Source organism: Vipera ursinii (genome assembly GCF_947247035.1).
Source record: "Vipera ursinii genome assembly, chromosome: Z".
Lineage (NCBI taxonomy): Eukaryota > Metazoa > Chordata > Lepidosauria > Squamata > Viperidae > Vipera > Vipera ursinii.
Genome location: NC_139517.1, coordinates 61,979,373 through 62,006,967, shown reverse-complemented (window position 1 = coordinate 62,006,967; position 27,595 = coordinate 61,979,373). Strand labels below are relative to the sequence as shown.

Genomic DNA, 27,595 nt, shown 5'->3' with positions numbered 1-27,595 from the left:
AACTCTCCCGCTGCTCATGGCATCCCCTACCCCAGAGCCCACCAAGCCACATATGTGAAGTAGGCGAGGGCCATGTGCTGGCCACTTCCAGGCGATGGTGAATTTTTTCATTCCTCACGAGGATGACACTTCCCCAACTGTGTTTCTTGCCTGTTTTTCTCCCTCCCTCATCTCAAATATTTTCCCACCACTCTGTTCGAGGGAAGGAAGGAGAGGGTCTGAGGGAAGTCCTGCCTTAGGACCACTCGGAGGCTCCAACTGGTGCAGAATGCAGCCGCGAGAGTTGTGTTGGGAGTCTCCCGATACTCCCATGTTACTGCTCCGTGAGCTGCATTGGCTTCCAGTTGCCTTCCGGGTGAGATTCAAGGTGCTGGTAATGACCTATAAAGCCCTACATGGCATGGGTCCGGAGTACCTTAGGGAGCACCTGCGTCCGGCATCAACTTCCCTCCGCCCAGTGCGCTCCCACAGAGAGGGCCTCCTCAGGGTGCCACCGGTCAGAGAATGCCGACTGGTGGCCCCCAGGGGGAGGGCGTTCTCTTTGGGTGCGCCTGACCTGTGGAACCGTTTACCGGTTGAGCTCCAGACGGCTCCCGACCTTCGCTCCTTCCGACGTGATCTAAAAACCTATTTGTTTGAACAAGTCGGCCTGGTCTGATGGGTTTGGGTTTTAATTATTGTTTTTAAGTAATTTATTTATTGTATGTGGGCACTATGGTTTAATCTGTTCTTAATTTTTGTATTTTTGTATTTTGGTATTTATTGCCCTGTTCACCACCCTGAGTCCTTCGGGAGAAGGGCGGTATACAAATTAAATAAAATAAATAAATAAAATAAATAATTAGTCCTGCCCTGCTGCCCTCTCACCATCCCCTTGCCCCCTCCCCCTGACCTATCCTGGGAGGTCTCCCATCCTATTGCTAAGGAAGCTTTGGATACAAAGCCAGGTCTCCTCACATGGAGAGGCCTTGTACCCATCATGAGCAACCTGGCTAAGGAGAGCAAGCAGAACAGCAGCAGCCTTGAGGAGGAGGTAAGTGCAGCTGGGCGTCCCCTTCGGGAAGTGGGGCTGGGCTTAGTGCCGCAGGTGCTTGAGGGCTGGGCTGGGCATTTCACCTATGCACCACCGTCCACTCCCCCACCCCGCATGGCCTGAAAGGAACAGTGAGGCTCCACCAGTGGACCAACCATGCCTTGGCACTTGTTCCGGTCCCATTCTCCTTCTGCCAGAGACCCTCAGATCTGTCCCACTGCTGTCCAGGCCCCCATAGGTACTTTTGACGCGAATGATGTAGAGCTGGCCATGCCCACCCAGTAGGCCACACATATTCCAGCCACGCCTACCCAGTAGGCCGTGCCCACCCTGGCCACACCCACCCAGCCTTCTGAGGGCAACCGCAATGCTGATGCGGCCCTCAATGAAATTGTGTTTGACACCCCTGTGCTAGTCTGACTGAATTATTTTGTGTTCTTAATAGACTGTAGTGCCCTTTGGAACTCTTGCAAGAATTGAAGGTTGAGACAATTTTACAGTAATTCTTTTCCTTCCTGAGCAGACAGGTAGTTTTCACTTACAACCACAATTGAGCCCAAAATTTCTGTTGCTAAGCAAGATGGTTATTAAGTGAATTTTGCTCCATTTTATGACTTTCTTGTCCCAGTTGTTAAGTGAATCTGGCTTCAACATTGACTTTGCATAGCAGAAGGTTGCAAATGGTGCTAACATGCCCCTGGGACATTGCAATTGTCATAAATATGAAACAGTTTACAGGCATCTGAATTTTGATCATGTGACTATGGGGATGCTGCAATGGTTGTAAGTTTGAAAACGGTCATAAGTCACTTTTTCAGTGCCTTTATAACTTTAAATGGTCACTAAACAAACTAAGTCGAAGTACCTGTATTTCTAATTGATGCGTATGGATATGAAAAGACCAATGAAGCCCTAAGATAATGCATTTTGGAGCACCTTTGAGCTCAGTTTATCCTCTATCGTTTTTATCATCCACATGAAGTCATTTGATGCTTTGGAGTACAGTATCATCAATATGTTGTTAATATCTAGTTGTATTTCTTTATCATATTTAATAACTCATGTGTACATAGTATTTAATAGTTAAATTTTAATGTTAAACCCCAGTAATTAAAAAAACTGAAATGCAAAAATTCTAACCTCGTAAAGATCTGAATGTATTAACCTGAGGTCTGTTACAATACGTTGTGGATAATAATAGGCCATAGTTAGTCAAAAATGTTTCAATTATCTCATTAGTAAAGGTAAAGTTTCCCCCGCACATGTGTGCTAGTCGTTTCTGACTCTAGGGGCCGGTGCTCATCTCCGTTTCAAAGCCGAAGAGCCAGCGCTTGTCCAAGGACGTCTCTGTGGTCATGTGGCCAGCATGACTAGATGCCAAAGGCGCACGGAACGCTGTTACCTTCCCACTGTAGTGGTCCCTATTTTTCTACTTGCATTTTTACATGCTTTCAAACTGCTAGGTTGGCAGAAGCTGGGACGAGTAACAGGCATTCACTCTGTTACGCAGCACTCGGGATTCGACCCGCCAAACTGCTGACCTTCTGATCGACAAGCTCAGCGTCCTAACCCACTGAGCCACCGCGTCCCTAATTATCTCATTAATGTACCATTAATAAAGGGATTTTGTATGGCATGTACTTTAAAAAATAAATGAGCTGAAGACCAAAAGTAAGTTTTATTTATTTGAATATTTTTTTAAACAATTCAAATTATTCTTCCCCGGTATTTTATGTAAAATTATTACATTAATATATTAATTTTCTTCTATTTTATTAAACATGATATTTTGGTGCAACGTTTGGAAGGAATCTAGGGATCACATCTGAGGGTTTGGGGCACTGCATGCCACCCAGGTACTCATAGTATCCTATTTACTACAAAAAGATCCATTATATTATTGGAGTGATTAATTTGTATATTTGTCCAATTCATATTTTCAAAGGTTACAAATGCTGTGTTGAAGCTGATTGAAAAAGAAAGAAATGGTGAAACCATCAATACAAGACTGATCAGTGGAGTTGTGCAATCTTATGGTAAAATTAATATTAATTGATTGTTGGTATTTTTTGTTTTATTTTCTTTATCCCATTGTAATGATTACAGCTTGGTTTATATTCAGTCCCTTCTTGTTTCTTTGTAAAGGAGTTTGAAATGTGTAATATTTGTATCTTTTCCATATCTACAACATATATATATATTAAGCCTGATCAGATGTCCACTTTGAGTTCCTTTTGTTTACCTTTCTTACTTTAATCCTGTCATATCTCACAAGTGGATTTTTTTTCTTGTTTTTTGTTTGTCTCCTCTTAAGAATTTCATTAGTTTCACATATTGCCTTTTGTAAATCAAGACAATAAAACTTTCCTCTCAACTTGTATGTATTCTTTAATTAAGACATTTATTGATTTCATTTGTAAATCCACTGTAGCATCTTTTTCCATATCACTGTTTTAAAAATCCAAATCCACATTCAAATCAGTGTTTGCTTTATTCAGTAAAATTTGTTGTTCTTCTTAATCCTCAGTTATAGTATTAGATAGTCTTGTAAGTGATTTCTGAGAACACTGTTTCCAAACATCCTTACTTTCTTCTATACTCAAATAGTACAAGTAGTCCTCAACTTAACAACAGTTTAGTGACCTTTAGTGACTGTTCAAAGTTACAATGGCACTGAAAAAAGTGACTTATCACCGTTTTTCACACTTACAACCTTTGTAGCATCCCAATGATCATGTGATCAAAGTATTTTAAACATCCCACTGGGATGTTTTCATTCTTTTATATCTATATTTTTCCTTTCCAAAATCAACACCTAAGACTACTTTTTGCTGTTTCCAAAAATTAAGGCTTTTCTTTTCAATCATATTTACATAGATATTTACTGGGTCATAAAATTTGTTCATTTCTGTATTCAGAAATAAACAAAATGCTAGAAAAAGAACAAAAACCTTATTTGTTTTGCTACAAATAGGCTTTTTTCTATATTTAATAAGATAAATAAAACATTAATAAAACAATAGATAAAAACAATGCAAAACCATATATTAACATATAGTTTCTTAGGCATAGATGGATAAAGATGTATATAATTTTATATGATTATTTCAATAAATGATTACCATGTTTCACTATAATTGTCCTTTCATAATCTATTATCTGTAAACAACTTACAAATCATGAGTGACATCAATCTGCTGGGTAATTGGGGCGATAATTTTTTCTCCAATGTTTCCAGAAATAAAGCTGCAGAAAATTCACTTTCATTGTCCAGCTGTCAGTTTCCATGTAATAATTCAAAATAAGGTGTGCGTCTAAAATGTTCAGCTTCATCTTAAAATCAGCTTAATGCTTCATCTCAGAATTTTCATATATAGAAAATATTTTGGACTTATCAGAACCCATTAAGTTTATATTTAAAAGGAATGAGTAAATCATGATGTTGGTGGAGATATAAAATAGAATAACACTTCATTAAAGCACACTTTTTTTTCTGGACTTCTGCTTGTGAACAATCTGTGCAGGAAACATGAAAAAAAATCACTTCCTTTGTTTTCCATTCAAGTATCCCCATTTTTCATGAGAAACAAGTGGGGAAAATCATGGTGTGTTTTTTCTGCTGCCTTGATTTCGTAAACATGAAAAATTAAATGGAAGGTAACAGCTGGTCATTAATTTAGAGATCTGCCTATCTCTAGTCTAAGGTTTGTGGAAAACTTTCTACTATGTAGTGAAGGTCACATGATGTTTTTCATAGGATTGAGTTAATTAATATCACTTCACACTTTCCTGTTACATTTTCTTTTGTTAAATGTAGATTTAGATCCTGTATAACAGGTAAAATTTTAATAAACTTCAACAGTATTTGAAATTAGATTTATTTAATCTTAATAATTCCTTTGATGAAGCATCCCTATTATGAATAAATCATGTCTGGAACTTATTTCTAAGAAGATATACATGGGATTAGACTGCAATTTGTGAAATAATAGCCACACTTTTATTTTGGCTTCAGGAAGAAAAACATTATTTTGTTCTTGCAGCCTTCTCTGCAGTCATTCAAATTTAACTTATTTTTAAAAATTATATAATTGTGCATTTAAATAATATCTTAGATGCTTTATTATAATTTATAGCCTGCATTTAAATTGTCCTTTTCTATCCTATTAAACTTTTATTAAAAGTTGAACACTTTTAAATGAGGTAAAATTCCATTATATCTGCTAAATGAAATCTGTGCAATTTTAGTAAACTTATCCTAAAATTAATTTTGTGGCTTTTTTTTTAATTTGTGTGCTTTTAGTGGAGCTGGGACTGAATGAAGATGATACTTTTGCTAAAGGGCCTACATTGACTGTATATAAAGAGTCTTTTGAATCTCAATTTCTTGCTGACACAGAAAGATTCTATACAAGAGAGAGCACTGAATTTTTGCAACAAAATCCAGTTACAGAATACATGAAAAAGGTACTATAGTTATATTACAAGTTCCTGGTTCTAAAAATAATTGGTACTATATTTGAAGTAGGAATTTAAGCACCTCTTTTGCCTGGTAGTTGCTGAACTGCAGGTAGGAGCTAGCTACAAAGCTAAATATACATATAGTGAGTATAGTGTGTTTTCCTTGGCCTTGTTTAACTAAAGCTATGGGATTTAGATCCAATATTGAGGTATTAAGAAATAAAAGATCTGAAATAATTCTTAACTGAAAACAGAAGGAAATGTCTGAAACATTTCAGCTATTTCAAGAATGAAAATAATAAACATGGAATCTTGAAATATTTAACATAGTTTTAAAATCTCAGAAAAAGTTGGCCAGCTCTGGAAGCTTTTGTGTATTGTATTTCCATTCAAGTGTAGTTATACACCTATTTTATAAGTTCTATAAACAGCTAGCTTGAACCTGGAATTTGTGTAACTGTTCCATGGAGCAGTTACAATGCATTTACAGTGCCTTTTTAAAACAAGAGTTGTATTTTAATTTTTTTACATTTGGAATTTAGACAACTTGTATTTATTTTACAGGCAGAGGCTCGTCTTTTGGAGGAACAGCGTAGGGTTCAGGTATACCTACATGAGAGCACACAAGATGAACTAGCACGGAAATGTGAACAAGTACTAATTGAAAAACACTTAGAAATCTTCCATACAGAATTTCAGAACTTATTGGATGCTGACAAAAATGAAGGTGAACTTTCCCATGTTTAATGATAGTTAATAAATTATGAATTGAAGGTTGAGCTTGTTTCCATATGATTTATATTATTGATATGATTTGGAAATAATTTCTCATCATCATCTACCCACCAAGAATTAACTGATTGCAGCTGGGTAATGTCAAATATGAAAGTATTTTGGTTTCTCAGTGAATGTTTTCATTAATTTGTGAGAAATTAAAGTTATGCTCTTATGAAAAATATTAACTTTGATTATTATTATTGATCGCCTTGCAGTCCAATGGACTCGCAAGAGTCTTCTCCAGCACCATAGTTCAAAGGCTTCAATTCTTTGGCGCTCAGCCTTTCTTATGGTCCAACTTTCACAGCCAAACATTGCAACTGGGAAGACCATAGCCTTGACTATACATACTTTTGTTGGCAGGGTGATGTCTCTGCTTTTTAGTGTGTTGTCTAGATTTGCCATAGCTTTCCTCCCCAGGAGCAAGCATCTTTTAATTTCTTGGCTACAGTCCCCGTATGCGGTAATCTTGGAGCCCAGAAAAATAAAATCTGTCACTACCTCCATTTCTTCCCCATCTATTTGCACGGAATTGAGAGGGCCGGATGCCACAATCTTGGTTTTCTTAATGTTTAGTTTCAACCCAACTTTTGCACTCTCCTTCACTCGCAAAAAGAGGCTCTTTAGTTCCTCTTCACTTTCTGCCATTAGAGTGGTATCATCTGCATATCTTAGGTTGTTGATATTTCTCCCGGCAATTTTAATTCCAACTTTTGATTCATCTAACCCTGCCTTTCTCGTGATGTGCTCTGCATATAAGTTAAACAGGCAGGGTGACAGTATATAGCCTTGCCAGACTCCTTTCCCAATTTTGAACCAATCAGTGGTTCCGTATCCAGTTCTCACTGTTGCTTCTTGACCCGCATACAGGTTTCTCAAGAGACAAATAAGATGGTCTGGTACTCCCATCTCTTTAAGAACTTGCCACACTTTGTTGTGATCCACACAATCAAAGGCTTTAGCACAGTCAATGAAGCAGAAGTAGATGTTTTTCTGGAACTCCCTAGCTTCCTCGATGATCCAGCGTATGTTGACAATTTGATCTCTAGTTCCTCTGCCTCTTCGAAATCCTGCCTGTACTTCTGGTAGTTCTTGATCCACATACTGCTGGAGTCTAGCTTATAGGATTTTAAGCATAACTTTACTAGCATGTGAAATGAGTGCAATGATGCGATAGTTTGATCATTCTTTGGCACTGCCTTTCTTTGGAATTGGAATGTAAACTGATCTTTTCCAATCCTGTGGCCACTGTTGAGTTTCCCAAATTTGCTGGCAAATTGAGTGTAGCACTTTTAGTGCATCATCTTTTAAGATTTTGAATAGCTCAACTGGAATATTGTTACCTCCACTAGCTTTCTTGTTGCTCAGCTTTCCTAAGGCCCATTTCACTTCACATTCTAGGATGTCTGGCTCGAGGTCAGTGATCACCTCATCGTAGTTATCAGGGACGTTAAGCTCATTCTTGTATAGTTCTTCTGTGTAATTTTGCCACCTCTTCTTAATCAATTCTACCTCTGTTAGGTTCTTTCCATTTTGGTCCTTTATCATGCCCATTTTTGCAAGAAACGTTCCCTTCATCTCTCCAATTTTCTTGAAGAGATATCTAGTCCTCCCTATTCTATTGTTTTCTTCTATTTCTTTGCACTGTTCATTTAAGAAGGCATTCTTTTCTAGCTATTCTCTGGAATTCTGCATTCAATTGGGTGTATCTTTCATTTTCTCCTTTGCCTTTCGCTTCCCTCCAGTCCTCAGCTATTTGCAAAGCTTCCTCAGACAGCCATTTTGCTTTCTTGCATTTCTTTTTGTTTGGGATGGTTTTGGTTGCTACCTCTTGTACAATGTTGCGAACCTCCATCCATAGTTCTTCAGGTACTCTGTCTATCAACACATTTCTGTGTTGACCATCTGGTAATGTCCATGTGTAGAGCAGTCTCTTGGGTTGTTGGAAAAGAGTGTTTGCTATGACCATCGTATTCTCTTGACAAAATTCTATCAGCCTGTGCCGTGCTTCATTTTGTACTCCAAGGCCAAACTTGCCTGTTATTCTGGTTATCTTTTGGCTTCCTACTTTAGCATTCCAATGCCCCACATGATAAGGACATCATTATGATAAGGACATCATTTTTTAGTGTTAGTTCTATAAGGTGCTGTAGGGCTTCATAGAACCAGTCAGTTTCATCCTCTTCAGCACCGGTGGTTGGGGCATAGACTTGGACTACTGTGATATTGAATGGTTTGCCTTGGATTCGAACTGAGATCATTCTATCATTTTGGGGACTGTATCCCAGTATTGCTTTTCCTACTCTTTTATTGACTAAGAAGGCTACTCCATTTCTTCTGAGGGATTCTTGCCCGCAGTAGTATACCTGATGGTCATCTGAATTAAATTCACCCATTCCTGTCCATTTTAGTTCGTTGATTCCTAAGATGTCAATGTTCAGTCTCGTCATCTTGTTTGACCACGTCCAGCTTTCCTTGATTCATGGATCTTACATTCCAGATTCCCATGGAGAAAAAATGTTTACAGCATCGGACTTTCCTTTCACTACCAGATACTTCCACAACTGAGGGTCCTTTCAGCTTTGGCCCAGTCACTTCATTCTTTCTGGCGCTACTAGTACTAACTCTTTGCTGTTCCCCAATAGCATATTGGACGCCTTCTGACCTGAGTGGCTCATCTTCCAGTGTCATATCTTTTTTTCCTTTTGGTACTGTCCGTGGGATTTTCATGGCAAAGATACTGGAGTGGGTTGCCATTTCCTTCTCCAGTGGATCATGTTTTGTCAGAACTCTCTGCTATAACCTGTCCGTTTTGGGTGGCCCTGCATGGCATAGCTATAGCTTCATTGAATTACACAAACCCCTTCGCCACGACAAGGCAGTAATCCATGAAGTGGTTTTGTTGATTATTTTAGTATATTTTCAGATCTTAATCTCTTCCTAATTCTTAGATTAATAACTGAGATGGTGACGTAAAATATTAATGCAAATTAAAATAAGTCTTGCTTCCTTTTCCCTCCCAGATTTAGGACGCATGTATAACCTTGTGTCTCGAATTCAGGATGGCCTTGGAGAACTGAAAAAACTTTTGGAAACTCACATTCATAATCAGGGTTTAGCTGCCATTGAAAAATGTGGAGAAGCTGCATTAAATGTGAGTATTAGATTGACCACATGTCTTAAATTCATATCACATTCATTAACCGAATCTGACGAAGTTTGCATCAAATTTCAAAAGGAATAGTAACTCAAAATTTCATTTAGGGAGGTCATGAATATCTATCATGATATGAAGATTTTAGGACTATACGTGTAGCAGGCAAGAATGAACCATTCCTCATTCAGAATTGATTGTACCATCTTGCTACTTAGTCTTCTGCAGATTGTGAAGCTTTGCTATGAAAAATCTGTTACTGTGAATATTTAAACAAGCATGTTCAAACTATTTCAGTAAAATAATAATTACTGATAGGAAAGCATATTTGTAGCTCATGATTGAACTGTGCGGTCCCTGATACTCTGAAAATAGCAAGGTCAGAGATTACTAAGAACTCCGCAATAATTTGTAACATGCTTTGGGGAAATAGAATGTAAAATCATTGCATGCTTCAGTTGAAAAATATTCTTGATTTTTTTTCAAGAACATATCTTTTGTTAGCAATAAACTATTTTCTTTTTTCATTTGGAAGATTAAATAATAGAATAAATAAATTGCTTTCTTCAATGAGAAAACAATGGAAAATCTTAAATGATATAAATGTAGCATTTTATTACAAAACAGACACATGACTAGAATCCTATTCCATGATTTTTGCCAAGTATATTAAAATGTCAGAACCCACTTCAATCCACATCTTAAGAAAGACTCTTGGAGACAAGGTTATCCAAGCAGGAACTTTTACTAAGACATAGATAATAGAGGGTATAATAGACAGGATCTGAAGAATCCCCTCACAGATCGATATTTTTAAAGTTGTCCCCAAGCAAACTCCACCCCTCAGTTCATTGGGTGAGTTCCAGATCAGCCAAGTTCCAGGTGGTAAGCCACTGGTGGGAAAAGGAAAAACCAGTCCATTCGTAGCAGAATCAATCCCATCCCCTCACATTCCATCTGGAGAAACAAACCAGATTCCCCCATGCCCTTTCTTAGTTTCCCATGAGATGAGAGGGAAAATGCCTCTCATCAATCTTATTGTGTTAGGTAACAGGCAGGCGAAATAAACAAAATTTACATCTAAGGAAAGGAAGTGGAAGCAATAAACCCTCATGTTTATTCTTTCTCCTCCTTTGGAATGGCAGAATCCAAGGGGTGTGAGTGAGAGAGATTTGGGTTTTGCACAGAAGATACAGTTAGAAATGAGATATAAATGGATTCTGACATCCTGCCCCCCCTTTAAAAATAGGAGAGGTCCACCTGTAGAGGAAACAAAAATATAGATGTTAGCCCGGTTTGCTGGGATCTTCTGTATGAAACTTCTTTAGTGTAAGGCAGGGGTGTCAAACTCAATTTCATTGAGGGCCGCATCAGCATTGCGGTTGCCCTCAAGGGGCCGGGTGGGTATGGCCTGGGTGGGCGTGGCCTGCTGGGTGGGCGTGGCTAGAGTGCTTATGCCCTACTGGGTGGGCGTGGCCAGCTCTACATCGTTTGCATCAAGGGTGCCTATGGGGGCCTGGGCAGGAGTGGGACAGATCTGAGGGTCTCTGGCAGGAGGAGGGTCTCTGGGCCAGGGCCAAGGCAGTGGGGGCCGTTCCCTCACTGTTTCCAGGATGGCTTCGCGGGCCAGAAAAAACCACTTTGCGGGCCGGATCTGGCCCCCGGGCCTTGTGTTTGACATGTCTGGTGTAAGGTTTTACACTTAGCCTCACAATTGCCCCAGCATTACTCAGGAATTTAAAAGAGCCTAAAGAAACTCCTAAGCCGAGGTTTCAGCAAGCAAACAACTTTTATTTTGATCAAAATAGAGTTGGGTGACCACATCTCTCTTCGTGGCTGGTAGAGAGATGAAGGCAACAACCAGGAAAGATGTCTTCCACCTTTTATACCCCTTCAGAACAAAGAGATCTGGTCTTGGTGCTAGGAACCAAAAGCTACAGAAAAATAATTCCTACATGATGACTCATACACAACAACCCAGGTTCAACCATAACTCCTTTTCCCCCTCCCCTCACCATGCTCTTTTCATGTAAGCAATCCCCTGTACCTAAAGCATGAAACATTTGCTTTTATATAACTAATTTCCCAGTATAAAGCACCTACAAAGCTTCTTGCACATAAAGATGATTACAAAGTATCACTACTAATGCCAATATTACTAACATCAACCTTAAGCATAATAAAATCCCTTCATTCCTCCCTTTTTTACGCTTTCTTTATTTTTTTTTTATATGAATATTTTTATTTCTAAAATGTCCTTTTTTAATTTGAGCAAAGCTCATTGGGAAGCGCGTTCCCTTCATGGATATTTCACTAGGCGGGAAAATATTCCTTCGGGTTCCTTTCCTCCTTCTTCCTGGTTGGCCAGAAGTCCTTCTTCCCCTCTTCTTTTTGCCAAGGCAGCTAAAGATTTGAACATCTTTGGTTCATAAATGGCTAGATCAGCCAGACATTTCCGGTTCACTTCTACTTGACACTTATAAAGGCCACTTATGAAATTACGGTACTTAATACCATGTTCCAACGATGCTGCTTCAATCCTGGTTTCCCAAAGCGTCCTCATATCTCTCTTTTTTAGCAATCTGGCAGCTCGGTATGCCAAGCTGTAACAACGGTTCTTCCGTCCATGAAAATGCAGGGCATGCTTGAGAATCTTCTGCTTGCGCCAGAAGCGGTCGGTCACCCGGCTGCGGAGCCAAAGCGGGAAAGTGAGGAAAACCATGCCAGTGAGTCTGAGCTTTGCAAAGGAAAGGGCAGAGGGGTCGCCCGGCGGGAGGTCCATTCCTCCCTTTTTAATATAAAAGCCGAATAGGCTTAGGGACTCTTGGAAGAGGGGAACATAGTCAGAAGGTAAAGGTTTCAAAATCATTGCTTTTGCCGGTTTATCGTTATTTTGATACAAGTGGCAGCAAAAGTTGGTCTGGATAGAGTGGATCTAAAAATTCTCTAAATAAATCAGATAAGGCATGATAAACACAACAACCCTCCTAAGGCCAAAAACCACAATGAACAATATCCTTTTCCAATTATCAAACATTCCCCAAAACTATCCTCCAACATCCAGTGCTCCTGTCCATGTCTGGACAGGAACATGAGTCAACTTTCGCATTTTGTCAGTGACTTCTTTGACATATACCTTATGTGTAATGTTGGACTGGGGTCTAATAATACAGTGTAAGGCCACAGTGACGAAATAGAGGACCCATTTGGTTGGACAGTGCTTTTCTTTCGAAGTCAAATGAAAATAAGTGATGTTCTCTCAAGCTTCACATTTAAAAATGAAACAATTCTTTTGGGCCAGATCAATTAAAAAAATGTCTTTGATCCTAGGGAATCTCAGTTGTGGTTTCCAGTTCATGAAGATCAGCTTGGACCCATATTTATATCTGGTTCAATTGATAGCAAGTTCAAATGATGCTGAGAAATCCATTGGTCTGGTTATCTTGAAGCACATGGGTTGCAGAAATCCTCTGATTATTTCAGGTTGGGTAGGATGTGGAAACATATATTGGCATTTAATGAGTAGGCCTGTCTCCACACTTAGTCCATTTAACGTGATTATAGTCAATAGCTTTACATGCATAAAAAAAAATTCTGGCACTCGTCATAAGTCTGGTATTATTCTTCCCCAAAAGGAAATGTCTGTATGTTCCTCCAGATGTCCAGATTTAAAGTTGTTGGTAAAGCTGCACTGTATTGACAGGAGCATAACAAATGACCCTGTTGCCCCTTTGCAAGTATAATACATAGTCTTGTTATAAACACAACTCCTTTTTCTTCCATAAAATATTGGGCCCATGGTCCTTTCTTCTACCAAAGAAGATATGAGGGAAACAACAGTAGCAGAAGAAAAATATTGCAATACATAGTCCAGGTTCCAGGAACACAATTTCCAGAGTAGTCCAATCAATTGATGTTTTTCTCGTACGTAGATGGAGGTGAGGCAGGTTGAAATTTCATTTGCAGACCGTCCAGCTGTGGAGCTTGTCACTGGAGAGGGAATGATGGGACTTTCCATGGACTCAAGCCTTGATTCCTTAAATCAGGAGAACTTGGCATGGTTGAGACCACTCAGGACTGGTATTTCTAGGTGACAGTTCTTTTCACCTGAGCCCACTCTCCAGGAACAACAATCGGCAGAGACAGGTGGTAGGGCAGGCTGGGCCTGTACTGAGACAGAAGACAAAACCTGCGCCAGATTAAATATTGAGTAATTTTCTACTCTTCCTCATTGACATTCTTGAACCTTCATGTAACAAAAGCCTCCCATACATCATTTAAAAGGGACAAAGACAGCTTTCCAATTGAGGCCTATATTGAAATGGCCTCACCGCCAAATTTTGCAAAGCTTTTTATTTACTTATTTTTATCACAGATTTGTACAACCTTTTTTTATAGTTGCGTCACAGTTTCTATTATAGGAATGAGAGAAACTGTGAACGAAGAATGGAATGACAAATACCATACAGATATTTCCACTTTTTCAACACAATTTGAAATTCACATTCTTCATGGCAAAAATCCCAGAGGTTTTTGATAAAGCAAACCAGTCTTTCATTTATTACACATCCTATGAGGTGTTGAGTGTTCATTGGTTAGTACCATCAGCATTGATCCCTTGCGACCTTCTTTTAGTGGCTGCTTCTATGTTCTAGCTATTGCTTTTCTTTTTCTTTCATTCTGTCGTTTCAACATCCATCTCCCATTATGCAACATCCACCTCTCATTTTCTTCTACTTCCCACGTTTCTCTCTTTCTATATTTCTATAATACATTCTTGTTCCTTCAACATTCTAAGGCTTGTATTAAGGCATACAATTCACACGTTTGAGCTGACCCCGTTAGTAGCAGTCTCCCTGCTGCCAACAAGTTTAATGCATGCAATTCACAAGTCTGTGCAGACCAACTTAAAAACAACTTTCCTGTTCCTTCCTTCTATTATCCACACTTTCCCTTCTCTTCTGCCACTCTGGTCTAACTTCTGTCTGTTCTTCATCTTCTATCAACTTTACATGAGCCAACTGTGTCCTTTTACTAGTAATCTTTTCTTTCTTTTCTCCAGAAGTATTCAAGACTCCATAAGCATTCTTGGAGTCAGTGTATGTATTCTGCTTTTCCCTTATTAAAATCCACAGGTTAGTGCTGACCAAGGGAGGGAAATTCTCCCAGCTTCCACTCACATTTTTCTTTTCCTCCATTTACTATTACATCTTCATTATGTCCCTCTTTTTCTTTTCTTTTTTTCTGTTTTTCCCCCCAACTACTTTGATATGAACAAGTGGTTACATCCTTTCGGCTTTCTGATTTAAAATTACCCACACTTAATAAGAAATGCTAACCACCAAGACTTACCCAAATGTCAATTTTAGACAATAATGCTACTAGCTGCCTCTTTTCCTAACAGTTTTGCATACAAATCGTTAGTCAAAACAACATAGCCATTCACAATGCTAAAATTCTTCTCAACTGCTTCCCTGTTCCAAACAAGGACCGAACCACAAGTCCCACAATTCTCCCAGATATCACCCTTCATCAATGTGTCCTGCAACTCCACAAAAAGGTATACAAGCCCAAAGAGACATTCTGAGCCACTGAAAGTTTTATATCAAATTCTAGTATTGCTTTTACTATAAAGTTAGTCAAATTCCAATTTAATCAGATTCCAATCAGATGGAAACAAATTTCCATTAAGTAGGTTAAAACCTACAAATCTAAGCAAAACAATTCAGAGTAATTTCTTTTGGTTGATGAATATATAGGTCTAATTAAAACTCAAAAGTTTTCCAAAAAAAGATTGTCCAACAATTACACTCTCCTCTTTCGGGTAAAAAAAATAAAATTGCAAGCTGAAACTGCAAGAGTGGGCATTAAATTTCACATCCACCCCCACCTTCCTCAGACCAGAATTCTAAGCAGAGGAAAAAAAACAGTTAAAACGACCAGCCCCCCCCCCCTTCTATCTGTCTCTCTCTTAAGACAATACAGTGATGTGGGAGAAGAAAGAGACTGGCGGGGGAAAATATAAAAGAAATTTTACAAAAATCTCACCACTAAAAAAAAGTTTGCTCTCCTTCACATGCATTTTCCATAAATTCACTCAAACATTCTCCATGGAACTCAGCACATGCAGACACTTGCTATTGCTTTTCCATTTACAACAATAAAATCAGCAATTTACTGTTCCTTTCACAGCCTGGGACGGGGTGGGGGTGGGTGGGTTTTGAGGGCTAACACACACACATTTACACATCAGCAAATTAACTCATTCACATCCATTCCAACTGCTTGCATAAACAATTTCACATACAAACATTTCATTTCATACTTTCTCCAGGCAAACCATACATTTTTAAATAAGGCCTTTTTGTTTGGTGTTATCAGAGGGGATTTTAACCCTCTTCCAAGTATTGGAAATAACACAGAACAACACAGACAGCCATATATACACAAATACTAGTAAAACAATATTCATTTAGACATATGGCTTGTCCTGCAAAAAGTGAGAAAAATCATGAGGTGATTCCAACCAAATATGGTTTTATAGGGCCCTTTAACCATCTCCCATTTTGCTCACCATTCCAAGTCCAAGCTTAATGTTCCAAATGTCCAAACATATATAAAACAAAACAAAACACACATCAATTTGGAGTTTGAGGCCAAAACAGGCCTCCCCTTTTAATTAAAAGGAGGGGAACATTTATGGTTACTTCCAATTTATCCCACCAACTTCAAAAGAACATGGGGAAAGACTAAAAGGAATATTGAACCTCGGGTCTTTTGTAGGTGTGAAGGGGGAGGTGTCCTCACCTCCGACAAAAGGGAATCGAATAGTCCAAAGAGCCAGATTAAAAGAAAAAGAGAGAGAAAAAAACTTGCTTTCATTTCCTTGAATCTTCTTTTCTTCCGTGGTTTTAGCTGTTATCAGATAAACTAGCCAAGCGGAGGTTTACAAAGTTTTTCAAAGTTGCCTTCTTGAAGATTATTTTTACTGCTATACAGCAAGAAAGAAAAAAAAAAGCACCACCAGACATTGTCTGACAGGGTTAAACTTGACAGCCACTTGTGGTTTCAAAACCTCCAAATTCTTCAAAATAAATTGCAGAGGAGTACATTTTGATTTATTTCTTTAAATTACTCTGACGATTCCCCATATCTTTTTTCTTTTTCTTTTTCAAGATAGTTTCATGGCTTCCTCCCTTTTCACTTAGTTAATTTGTAATTTAGTAATTAATTTTTGCTCTGGAGTACTAGTCAGGGAGATCAGACCCCTATCTTATTCCAAAATTACCAAAATCTCTGCAAAAAAATTACATTCCAATTTAATTACTTCCCTTAAATCACTCTCTAACCTGTATTAAAAGACAGTTTCTCAACTTCCTCTTTTCTTACTCATTTCTTCATTTACTTCTTTATGCTTCATTTATTTTATTATTTTTTATATTTATCTGTAGAGGACAAAGTCAGAGTGATCAACCTCCTGTCTTATTCCAGGATTACCAAAGCTTTTTTTATCTCTTTTACTCTCCAAGGCGCCTGTTGCAATTTCTCCCGTCAGTAGAGAAGCATGAAACCTCATTGAATTCGGGCATTCATGTTCCTTAGACATGGATCCACCAGCAAAGATGAAGCATAGGAGTCTTCTAGGTCAAATGCCCAGGAGCACTCTAAGACTCACACTTCAGTCACTGTTGGTTTCTTCCCGCTGAGAAATGAAAGCTCCCTGGGACCCTAACAGGGATCTCCAGATGTGGGAGGAGAGAGCTTTTGAAGCTTGTCCCCATGTTTGGGCACCAGGATGTAAGGTTTTACACTTAGCCTCACAATTGCCCCAGCATTACTCAGGAATTTAAAAGAGCCAAAAGAAACTCCTGAGCCGAGGTTTCAGCAAGCAAACAACTTTTATTTTGATCAAAATAGAGTTGGATGACCCCATCTCTTCGTGACTGGTAGAGAGATGAAGGCAACAACCAGGAAAGATGTTTTCCACCTTTTATACCCCTTCAGAACAAAGAGATCTGGTCTTGGTACTAGGAACCAAAAGGTACAGAAAAATAATTCCTAGATGATGACTCATACACAACAACCCAGGTTCCACCCCTCCCCTCACCATGCTCTTTTCATGTAAGCAATCCCCTGTATCTAAAGCATGAAACATTTGCTTTTATATAACTAATTTCCCGGCTAGACTACTGCAATGCTCTCTACATGGGGCTGCCCCTGAGGACCACTCGGAGGTTTCAGCTGGTGCAGAATGCAGCCGCGCGAGTTGTGATGGGGGTCTCCCGATACTCCCATATAACACCTCTTCTCTGCGAGCTGCATTGGCTTCCAGTTGCCCTCCGGGTGAGATTCAAGGTGCTGGTGATGACCTATAAAGCCCTAAATGGCATGGGCCCGGATTATCTAAGGGAGCACCTGCTGCCACTGTCAATTTCCCATCGTCCTGTGCGCTCCCACAGGGAGGGCCTCCTCAGGGTACCGCCGGTCAAGGATTGCCGACGGGCAATCCCCAGGGGAAGGGCATTCTCTGTGGGCGCGCCTGCCCTGTGGAATCAACTGCCAATGGAACTCCGGACTGCCCCCAACCTTTGTTCATTTTGCCGGGACCTAAAAACCTGGCTCTTTGAGCTATCTGGTCTGGACTGAGGGGTTTAATGTTTTTAAATTGTGATTTTAATTTTTTGCGGCTAGACTTAATTTAATTTAATTTTTATTTTATATTGTATTGTCTTTAAATTTTGCCTTGAGTCCTTTGGGAGTAGGGCGGTATATAAACCAAATTAATTAATAATTTATATATATATATATATATATATATATATATATATATATATATATATATATATGATTTTTTTTTACACCACTTCAATCCACATCTTAAGAAAGAGACTCTTGGAGACAAGGTTATCCAAGCAGGAACTTTTACTAAGACATAGATGATAGAGGATATAATAGACAGGATCTGAAGAATCCCCTCATAGGTCAATATTTTTAAAGTGTCCCCAAGCAAACTCCACCCCTCAGTTCATTTGGTCAGTTCCGGATCAACCAAGTGCCAGTGGTAAGCCCCTTGTGGGAAAAGGAGAAACATCAGTCCATTCGTAACAGAATCAATCCCATCCCCTCACATTCCACCCGGAGAAACAAATCAGATTCCCCCACCCCCTTTCTTAGTTTCCCATGAGATGAGAAGGAAAATGCCTCTCATCAATCTTATTGTGATGGGTAAGAGGCAGGCGAAATAAAAATTACATCTAAGGAAAGGAAGTGGAAGCAATCAACCCCCATGTTTATTCCTTCTCCTTGGGAATGGCAGAATCCAGGGGGGGGGTGAGTTTTGGGTTTTGCACAGAAGATACAGTTAGAAATGAGATATAAATGGATTGTGACACAAATGTAAGCCAGTTTTTTCTGATGATACAAGTATCTGCCCTTGTTGGTACTTTCTGAATGGGTCCATGCAGGCTACAATGAAGCTACTGCTGTGGTAGCAATAAAGGAAGGAAGTGCCCGTATTTAAAGATTATACATATATGTTTCTTTTAAATTTACTCCCTGAGAAAAAGATAATGAGTTTCAATCACTTGGAAATATTTTCTGCATACAAGTAGCCTTGGTTAATGACAATAATTGGGACTGGAATTTGTCTTTGGAAGTGATGTGGTCACAAAATACAACATTATGTGACCCTATTATTTAGAAATGACAATTCCAACAGTCCCAGTTACTGTTGTTAAGCGAGGTTTATGGGTCATTAAATGTTATAGCTTCCTGCTATTTCTAACAATCATAGTCAGTGAGGAAGTTGGCAGAAAGCTGTAAATAGGTGGCTCACAAGCAGGCCAGCTGGTAGGTAAGTAGCTGCTGCATGATGGGAGAGGTACAAAAAAATCTAGTACCACATAACTATAGAAATACTTATGGGGGAGGGAAGGGTATGAAAGGGTCGAGCTCAGTGCAAGGCAGGGAAGTTTGGGGTGGTTGCTGCAGGGAAAGGGAGAGTGAAAGCACACACTAGTGCAGTGAAGCTTGGAGTGGCGGCTATAGGGCAGGGGAAAGTGCACAAGATTCTGGCACTGCATGGCACAAGTGCAGGAAATGCTGGATAGGTCCAGCTGGAGGTGACTGTTATGGGGCAGGCAAAAGTGCAAGATAGTTTTGTGCAGCATGAGCACAGCAAGATTTCAGGTGGCTCCTTTGGGATGGGAAAGGTTGCAAGGTTCTGGTGCAGAAAACACAGATTTGCAGTAGTTGCTTCCAGTGAAGGAGAACATGTGGTGGTCTGGCATAATATAAGCAAATCAAGACATAGAGTGAATCCTTCTGGATAGGAGAGATTTACTTGAGCAACTTGCAACCTTCCCTTCTGGCTTCCCCATTGACTGCTTGTGGGTTTCATTTTTTTCCCATTTCGAGCACAAAGTTCAGAAATAATTTTCAGGTGGAAACAAATTCTTCTCTTTAATTAAGACAGTTTTGTCAGCTCCACCAATTCTATCACCTTTACCATCCATTCTTCCATTGTGAAAATTGATATGTCTTTCTCTGGGCATACAAACATCTTGCTGCAGATAACGTATATAATTATAAAATCTCTAATTTTCTTTCAAGTTCTTTGTCCTTCGACCCAAAAGGAAAACTATATTTATTTTACGAGTCTTCTGAATTAAAATGAAAATATGGTTCAAGTATTTATTTGCTTTAGCACAAATCAGTTGAGATCCAGTTTGGTCTAGTGATTAAAGCACCAGACTAGAGAGCAGAAGAGTATGAGTTCTAGTCCTGGCTTAGGCATTAAAGGCAGCTGGGTGACTTTGAACCAGTCACTCTCAGTCCAGCTCACCTTACAAGGTTGTTTTTATGGGGAAAATAGGAGGAGGAAGGAGTATGTTTGCCACCTTGTTATTTATGAAAATAATAAACATGTAAGGACCTGCCTCCATTTCCCTACCAAGAAAGCAGAACTCTTGAAACTTGCATCATTTCAAAAGGAACTTTTATTTCCAGGTACAGACAGCAGGAAAGCTAGGCAGGATCTGAAGGCTTCCTGCCCAAAACGATAGGTAAAACCCGCGAAAACATAACCCCACCCCATCCATTTGTTTGGTTCAAACAAGCCAATCCATAGGTGTCATTGAGCTATGGAAAAAGGCGTCTCTCTCAAGGTTGTTAGGTCTTCGCTGTTTCCTTTCTCTGCACAGAGATAAGGCAGATGGCCCCAAGGCATTCCTTTCACATTCCAAAGAGAATACATCAAATTAGATACAGGAAGCATTGTATATGCAGTACAAAGCCCTCTGGTCTTCCCCCCTCCCTCCATAGGAGAATGGCAAAACTCAAAACAGCTAAACATAGAGAATATAAGGGATTAATAATTGAGGGTTCTGACATGTCTCACACACACACACACACACACACACACACACACACACCAGAAAAATGAGAGATCCACCTGGAGACAGATAAAATAATAAAGAAAGAACTGAAACAACATTTGTCAGGCTTATCTGGATAACAGGCATGGAACCTATTCAGGGGCTCTGACATGTTTCTTATGTACCCACTCATTTTAGGAGGGTGGGAGGTCTTTCCACACTACTAAGTATTGGGTCAGCACATGATGTTTTCTGGAATCTAATATTTCTGTAATTTCAAAATGTTGCTCCCCTTCCACCATAATGGGTTGTGGCGGGGGTGGGGAGAGCTTTAGCTGGCCTTAAGGAAGAGGTTAGTCCCCGTTTAAGCAGGCTGCAGTGAAATACAGGGTATACTTGTCTTAATGGTTTTGGGAGTGCCAGTTCCACTGTTACTGGATTAATTATGCATTTTATGGGGAAGGATCCTACATATTTTGGCTGCAGCTTTTTTGAAGACTGCAAGGATTTTAGGAATTTGGTTGAGAGGTGTACTTCCCCCCCCTATTTTGAATGGTTTAGGTTCTTTTTTTTATCTGCCTGTGTTTTATAACCTCCCTCGCCTCATCCAAATCTTTTCTAACCACAGGCCAGGTGTTTTTCAGCTGTTTAATCCACTCCTTCAAGGAGGAGATGGTGGGTTCGTTGACAGGTAACTCAGGCATCAGGTTAAAACTTTGTTCTGTTGCCACTTGGAACAGGGTGTAACCAGTACTTGAATGCACTGCCTTGTTGTAAGCCACTTCCGCAAAAGGTAGCAACTTAGTCCAGTTGTATTTTGTTAATTTATGAAGGTATTGTTCTAGTACTGAGTTTGAACATTCTGTCCCACCATTTGTTTGGGGATGATGACTAGATGACAGGCCTTGGCTGGTACCATGTAGGTCCAAAAAGGCTCTCCAGAACTCTAAAGTAAACTAGACTCCCCTGTCTGATATAATGTGGGGCCCTGTGCAGCTGGTAGATATTCAGTACAAACAATTTGTATTTTAGTGCTGGGAATTTTCTCTCACTACCCAAATGACAATGTTCTTCCACACTCTGGCAGTTCTACTATAAAATCCATAGAGATCTCTCTTCAGGGTGCTGAAGGGTTGGCAATTTGCTTGTAATAATCCCGGCATTTTCCTCTGTCTCCACTTGGGTGCTGCGCAGACGTTGCAGCTAGCCACATAGTTTTCAATGTCCTTTTTTATAGACGGCCACTAGAATTGCCTTTTAGTCAGATGGAGAGTTTTCATGAACCCGGAATCCCCAGCCATCTTTGAGTCATGGCAAAGTTGCATGGGTTTTTGACACATACAATTCTTCTCCTACCCAGAGCAGTTCATCCCTCAACAAGCAAAGGTTTTTATGGCTAAGGAGCCATTTGTCCTTTTCCAACGCTTGCCTAAACTCAGTTCCTGATTCTCTGCTTATACTGTGGCATCCTCGATAAGGCATTGGCCAAAAAGGTCTCTTCCCCCCCCCCCATACCCAGGATGTACTTAATGGAGAAATCAAACCGGTGGAAATGCTGGGACCACCGAGCTTGTTTTGGGGACAACTTCCTTGGGATTTTCAGTGCTTCGAAGTTTTTGTGATCAGTCCAAAAAGGGGATTTAGCTCCCTTCCAGAAAATGCCTCCAAGTGAGTAGGGCCCAGCATACTACATGTGCCGCCTCCTCCCACAATGCTCACCTCTGTTCAGTTTCAGTGAGCTTTTTGGAGTGCAAGGTTGCAGTTTCCCGTCCTGATTCCCTTGGAGCATACTGCCACACTGCCATACTGCCATACTGCCTCACTGCCACATCGCTAGCGTCTGCCTGAATGACAATTGGCTTCTCTGGGTCCAGATGTTTTAACACCGGCTTGGCAGAAAAAAAAGTCTCTTTAGCTTCTCAAAAGCTACTTGGCACTCCATTGTCCATTTCAATGGCTGACTGGATTTTGGCTTGCTCACCCCATTTGTTTTTAGTAGGTTAGTGATAGGGAGGGTAATCTGAGTGAACGGCACTCAGCTGCTCGATGGCCTTCTTTACCACATCTGAAGCAGGTGGTTGAACACAGATTCACAGTTGGGGTCTTTTTTTCCTTCTGATGGGGAGCATCTCCAGGTTCGACCCAGTCGCCTTTGACTAAGTGCCAGGTCGATTTCCGCCTCTTCCGCTATGATGTACCAGCCATGGAGGCATGCTGGGTCCCCCTGGGTGATGCAAGCCTGGTAGAGATCGTCGTTCAGGCCAATCAAGATTTCCTCTGGCCAGTTAAGGCAGCCTGCCAGGTCTCGAAACCCCTCGGGGTACTCGGCCATGGGTCACCTGCCCTGCTTTATAGTCTTGATGCATTCTCTGGCCTTCCGATCAGCTAGAGTGGCCATGAAGAGGTTAAAATTCTGGAGTTCGGGTGTGTCAATGTTGTGTAGGGACACCATCCACCTAGCAGCCACACCTTTCAGAGCCAGGGTCACGATCCTGATGCGTCCTTGGTCCCTGGGGATGTCTTGCCCATATTCATACATGTAACTCAGGATGTGGACTAGGAAGAAACTGCTGGGGCGATCCCTCTTACTTTAGCCCCAGGGCTGGAACTTTGCAGTCAGATGGATGAGTTCTTCTTCTGGCCCGGCATCCTATCTCCTCCAACTGGGGTGCTATGGGCTGGGGTAGTGGCCTTGGCTGCCATTCCAACAGCTTCTGAAGCACTCCTGGAAGGGCCGGGGTTCAGATGCTCACTTTCCCGGATTTCTTCTTCCTTTTCTCATCCCATGGCTACTGAGCCATGGCAGGGATCAGCCTCTTCTTGGAGGTTTCTGAACACCTCCACCAGCACAGCGATGGCCTGGTTAAGAAAACAGCTGGAGCACGCTGGCCTCTCACCCTCCTCTTCACTGAAATTGAGCAATCCCTCCATTTCATGTTTTCACCCAGGTTGATGGCTGCCACACTTGAGGGTTACTTTTCTGACTTTCGTGTCCCAGTCATCCTTCTTCCCCACTCCGATTGATCATTTCGGTTTCTTACAGGTCTGCCTCATCGAACAAGCTGGCAGAGTCTGAGCCACTGCTACTCAGGCAAGCTTTCAGGAGGGCCTCCTCCAAGCACTTGCTTTCCCTCTTCTCCCTGGTGTGATTAGACAATATTCTGCACAGTCCTCATGGTAGGAATTGTCCTCCGGGTTGACCACTTTGCAGATCCTTCCTAATGTAAGCACCTGCCTCCATTTCCCTACCAAGAAAGCAGAACTCTTGAAACTTGCATCATAGTGATAGTTCCTTGTACTTTTAGAGTTGTCGGTTGTATTGTTCCAGTTTTGTTATATTCTGATTTGCAAATTCTTTAGTCGAAGTCTGGGTTACAGCTTGTAAATTGGAGTTGGCACCTAAATTTTCCAGCCTGGAGATAAACATCTCAGAAACTTTATGGATTGTTTCTAATATGAGCTTATAGTCAAGTTAGGTTTGTGGCTGATCAGTCTCCATTTTGAAGTAGTGGTAAACAGTCCTTAGTGGAGGCTAATTTTTAAACAAAAGTTAGTAAATGTTCACCTCCACAAGCCTTGAGTTCACCTCCAGCTGTTTCAGATTTTTATCTTTAGCTGATAATGTCAAGGGCAGTTCCAAAATAAACAGGTTTATTTGCCAAAAAGGCCACAAGATGTCCCCAGCCTAATTAAAATCTTTTTCAGACAGAGTAAATTTATCAGTTTTGAGTACTTTTAAGTAACTTTTAAGTAGTTCTTTTCTCTTTTCTCCCTTTTTTAATCAAATAGACAGAATAGCCAGTTTCTGTGAGGATAAGAGTTTTGGGTCGCCAAAAATAGAAAGGAAGTAAGTCAAATTAAATAGTATTACTCTGTTCAAGGTTTTCTTTTTGCTCCCAAAGTGATCAAAGGCTGCCCTTAAGGAGGGTGGGGGGGAAAAAGCTCCCTTTTCTCTCTCCTCACTGGGGGAAGCAAATTCAAGGAGCTTTTGGCAGGAAAAAGTAGACAATTAGGAAAGGAAGAAGGCAATTCTCATCCAGTTTTCAAATGCTTTCAAGTGCTTTGTTGTAATTTTGGCTTCGGCAGGAAACGGCTGAAACAATGGGCCATGGGAGTGGCCAATCCTTTCTTCCTCGATTGGGAGAGTTGCTCCAAGCCGACAGGAGGGCCGCCGCCCTTCTACCACTGACTGGAGAGACCTCTCCCCGCTCGTCACCCCTCCAGGGCAACTTTCGACTCCTTTACAAGGGTCGCCTGATGAAGAAATCCAGACGACGTGGGGAGCATTCCCTCACATGTCTGGCTGTACCGGAACTGGAAGCCCACTCCAGGACCTTAATGTGCTTCTTCTTGAGCCGCTCCTTTGTTGCCTTGGCCATATGTTTTGGGTCATTGTCATGCTGGAATACCCATCTATGACCCATTTTCAATGCCATGTCTGAGGGAAGGAGGTTCTCACCCAAGATTTGATGGTACATGGCCCCATCCATCATCCCTTTGATGTGGTGGAGTTGTCCTGTCCCCTTAGCAGAAAAACTCCTCCAAAATATAATGTTTCCACCTCTATATTTGATGGTGTGGATGGTGTTCTTGGGGTCATAGGCAGCATTCTTCTTCCTTCAAACACGGTGAGTTGAGTTGATGCCAAAGAGCTTGAATTTTGTCTCATCTGACCACAACACTTTCACCCAGTTGTCCTTTGAATTATTTGGATGTTCACTGGCAAACTTCAGACAGGCCTCTACATGTGTTTTCTTGAGCAGGGGGACCTTGCAAGTGCTGCAGGATTTCAGTTGTTTACAGCATAGTGTGTTACCAATTGTTTTCTTGGTGACTATTGTCCCAGCTGCCTTGAGATCATTGACAAGATCCTCACGCGTAGTTCTGGGCTGATTCCTCACCATTTTCATGATTATTGAAACTCCACAAGGTGAGATCTTGCATGGAGACCCAGACGGAGGGAGATTGACAGTTATTTTGTGTTTCTTCCATTTGCAAATAATTGCACCAACTGTTGTCACCTTCTCACCAAGCTTCTTGGCGATAGTCTTGTAGCCCATTCCAGTCTTGTGTAGGTCTACAATCTAGTCCCTGACATCCTTGGACAGCTCTTTGGTCTTGGCCATAGTGGATGAGTTTGTTTGTTTGTTTGTTTGTTTGATTGATTGATTCTGTGGACAGGTGTCTTATATAGGTAACAAGCTGTGATTAGGAGCACTCCCTTTAAGAGAATGCTCCTAATCTCAGTTCATTACCTGTATAAAAGACACCTGGGAACCAGAAATCTTGCTGATTGATAGGGGATCAAATACTTATTTCACTCAATAAAATACAAATCAATTTATAACTTTTTTGAAATGCATTTTTCTTGCTTTTTTGTTATTCTGTCTCTCACTGTTAAAATAAACCTATTAAAATTATAGACTGATCATTTCTTTGTAAGTGGGCAATGTACAAAATCAGCAGGGGATCAAATAATTTTTTCCCTCACTAACTTGTATAAACAAGTATGAATACACCTATTCTTTGTTTTTTTCTGTAATCAGTGATTCTCAAACATTGCAGTCCCAGGACCCCTTTACATTCTTAAAAGGGGTTAAAGACCTCAAAGTGGTTTATGCGGATTGCGTCTATCTCTATATTTATTTTGGAAATTAAAACTGAGAAATTTTAAAATAAATATTTTATCTTTGTGGAACCTCAGTGTTTCAGGAATTTGAAACCACAATTTGACAACTGCTGAAATGAATTATTAGAAATAGACAAACTGATTTCATTTGTTTTGATATAATAAAATGTCTGGGTAAGATTTTGTTGAGGGAACATATGTTATTATCCGTTAAGAACAGGTTACCTTGGTACTATAATCAGAAGCTTTTTGTTAAAAGAAATACACTGGTACTGTTTCAGTAGAAGATATATGATTAGGTAAAATGTTAAATGTAATCAAGCTTTCCTTTACAATCAATTTAAATAGATGGATATGAAAATATTTCTCCAAAGCATGCAGTTGAAAGAAATTAAGAGAGTTTGTCACTGCTTTTTTAATTTTTTAGGATCCCAAAATGTATGTGCAAACAGTGTTGGATGTTCATAAGAAATACAATGCACTAGTCATGTCAGCTTTCAACAATGATGCTGGCTTTGTTGCAGCTCTAGACAAGGTAATATGTTTAAGTACTTTATTTATAACTAGCAAGTTACTGATTTTGGAATTGTCTGAACATTTCACTTATATATTTCACAGGCTTGTGGTCGCTTCATAAATAATAATGCAGTAACGAAAATGGCACAATCATCTAGTAAATCTCCAGAGTTGTTGGCACGGTATTGTGATTCTCTGCTAAAGAAAAGGTACCTATTTTGGAGGAAGTTGTATCTTCTGATTTCCTAGATTATTCCCCATTTCACTGATATCTCACTTTTAAACATTATTGCCTATGGGTTGTTGTTTTTTAAGTTGCCCTGGAAGCTACAACTGTTGTAAAATTTTGCAGACTAGATTTTAATTGCATTAGCTGCCATCATATTCTTTAGCCAAGTTCGGTTTCCTTCTGCTAGTAACGTGTTATATAGTAGAGAACCTGAATCATTATATATTATGTTCTTCTTTGTTTACTTGCCCAGTCATATACATTTACCAGGGATTCTCCATGCAGTAAATTAAATAGGATGTTTCACTTCAGAACAAATACTGAGAACTAGGAATTCCAATCTAGATTAGTGGCAGCAGTTAGCTTTCAGTTATCAAAAACTGAAAGCTTCTTCAACCAGGGATTTGTTGTATTATACATC

The 27,595-nt window shown here is 40.1% G+C and overlaps 2 protein-coding genes across 10 annotated transcripts in view; one reads left to right on the top strand and one right to left on the bottom strand.

Moving 5' to 3' along the window:
* The window catches only part of CUL1 (cullin 1), a 107,456-nt gene that overhangs the window by 48,819 nt on the left and 31,042 nt on the right, over positions 1–27,595 (top strand). For all 9 annotated transcript variants that reach the window (XM_083378285.1, XM_083378282.1, XM_083378281.1 and 6 more), the window contains 6 exons: positions 2,979–3,069; positions 5,337–5,500; positions 6,059–6,221; positions 9,295–9,425; positions 26,857–26,964; positions 27,048–27,154. In XM_083378285.1, the coding sequence (XP_083234411.1) occupies positions 2,979–3,069; positions 5,337–5,500; positions 6,059–6,221; positions 9,295–9,425; positions 26,857–26,964; positions 27,048–27,154 (764 nt within the window). The remainder of the gene's footprint in view (positions 1–2,978; positions 3,070–5,336; positions 5,501–6,058; positions 6,222–9,294; positions 9,426–26,856; positions 26,965–27,047; positions 27,155–27,595) is intronic.
* Positions 11,687–12,197, bottom strand: LOC310648725 (large ribosomal subunit protein bL20m-like). The gene has a single exon (XM_083376745.1). The coding sequence runs from the start codon at positions 12,145–12,147 to the stop codon at positions 11,725–11,727; it is 423 nt and encodes a 140-aa protein (XP_083232871.1). The 5' UTR covers positions 12,148–12,197; the 3' UTR covers positions 11,687–11,724.

Bases quoted from the DNA above. Each gene is read 5' to 3' on its own strand.
- LOC310648725 (XM_083376745.1), bottom strand. From the start codon at position 12,147: ATGGTTTTCCTCACTTTCCCGCTTTGGCTCCGCAGCCGGGTGACCGAC.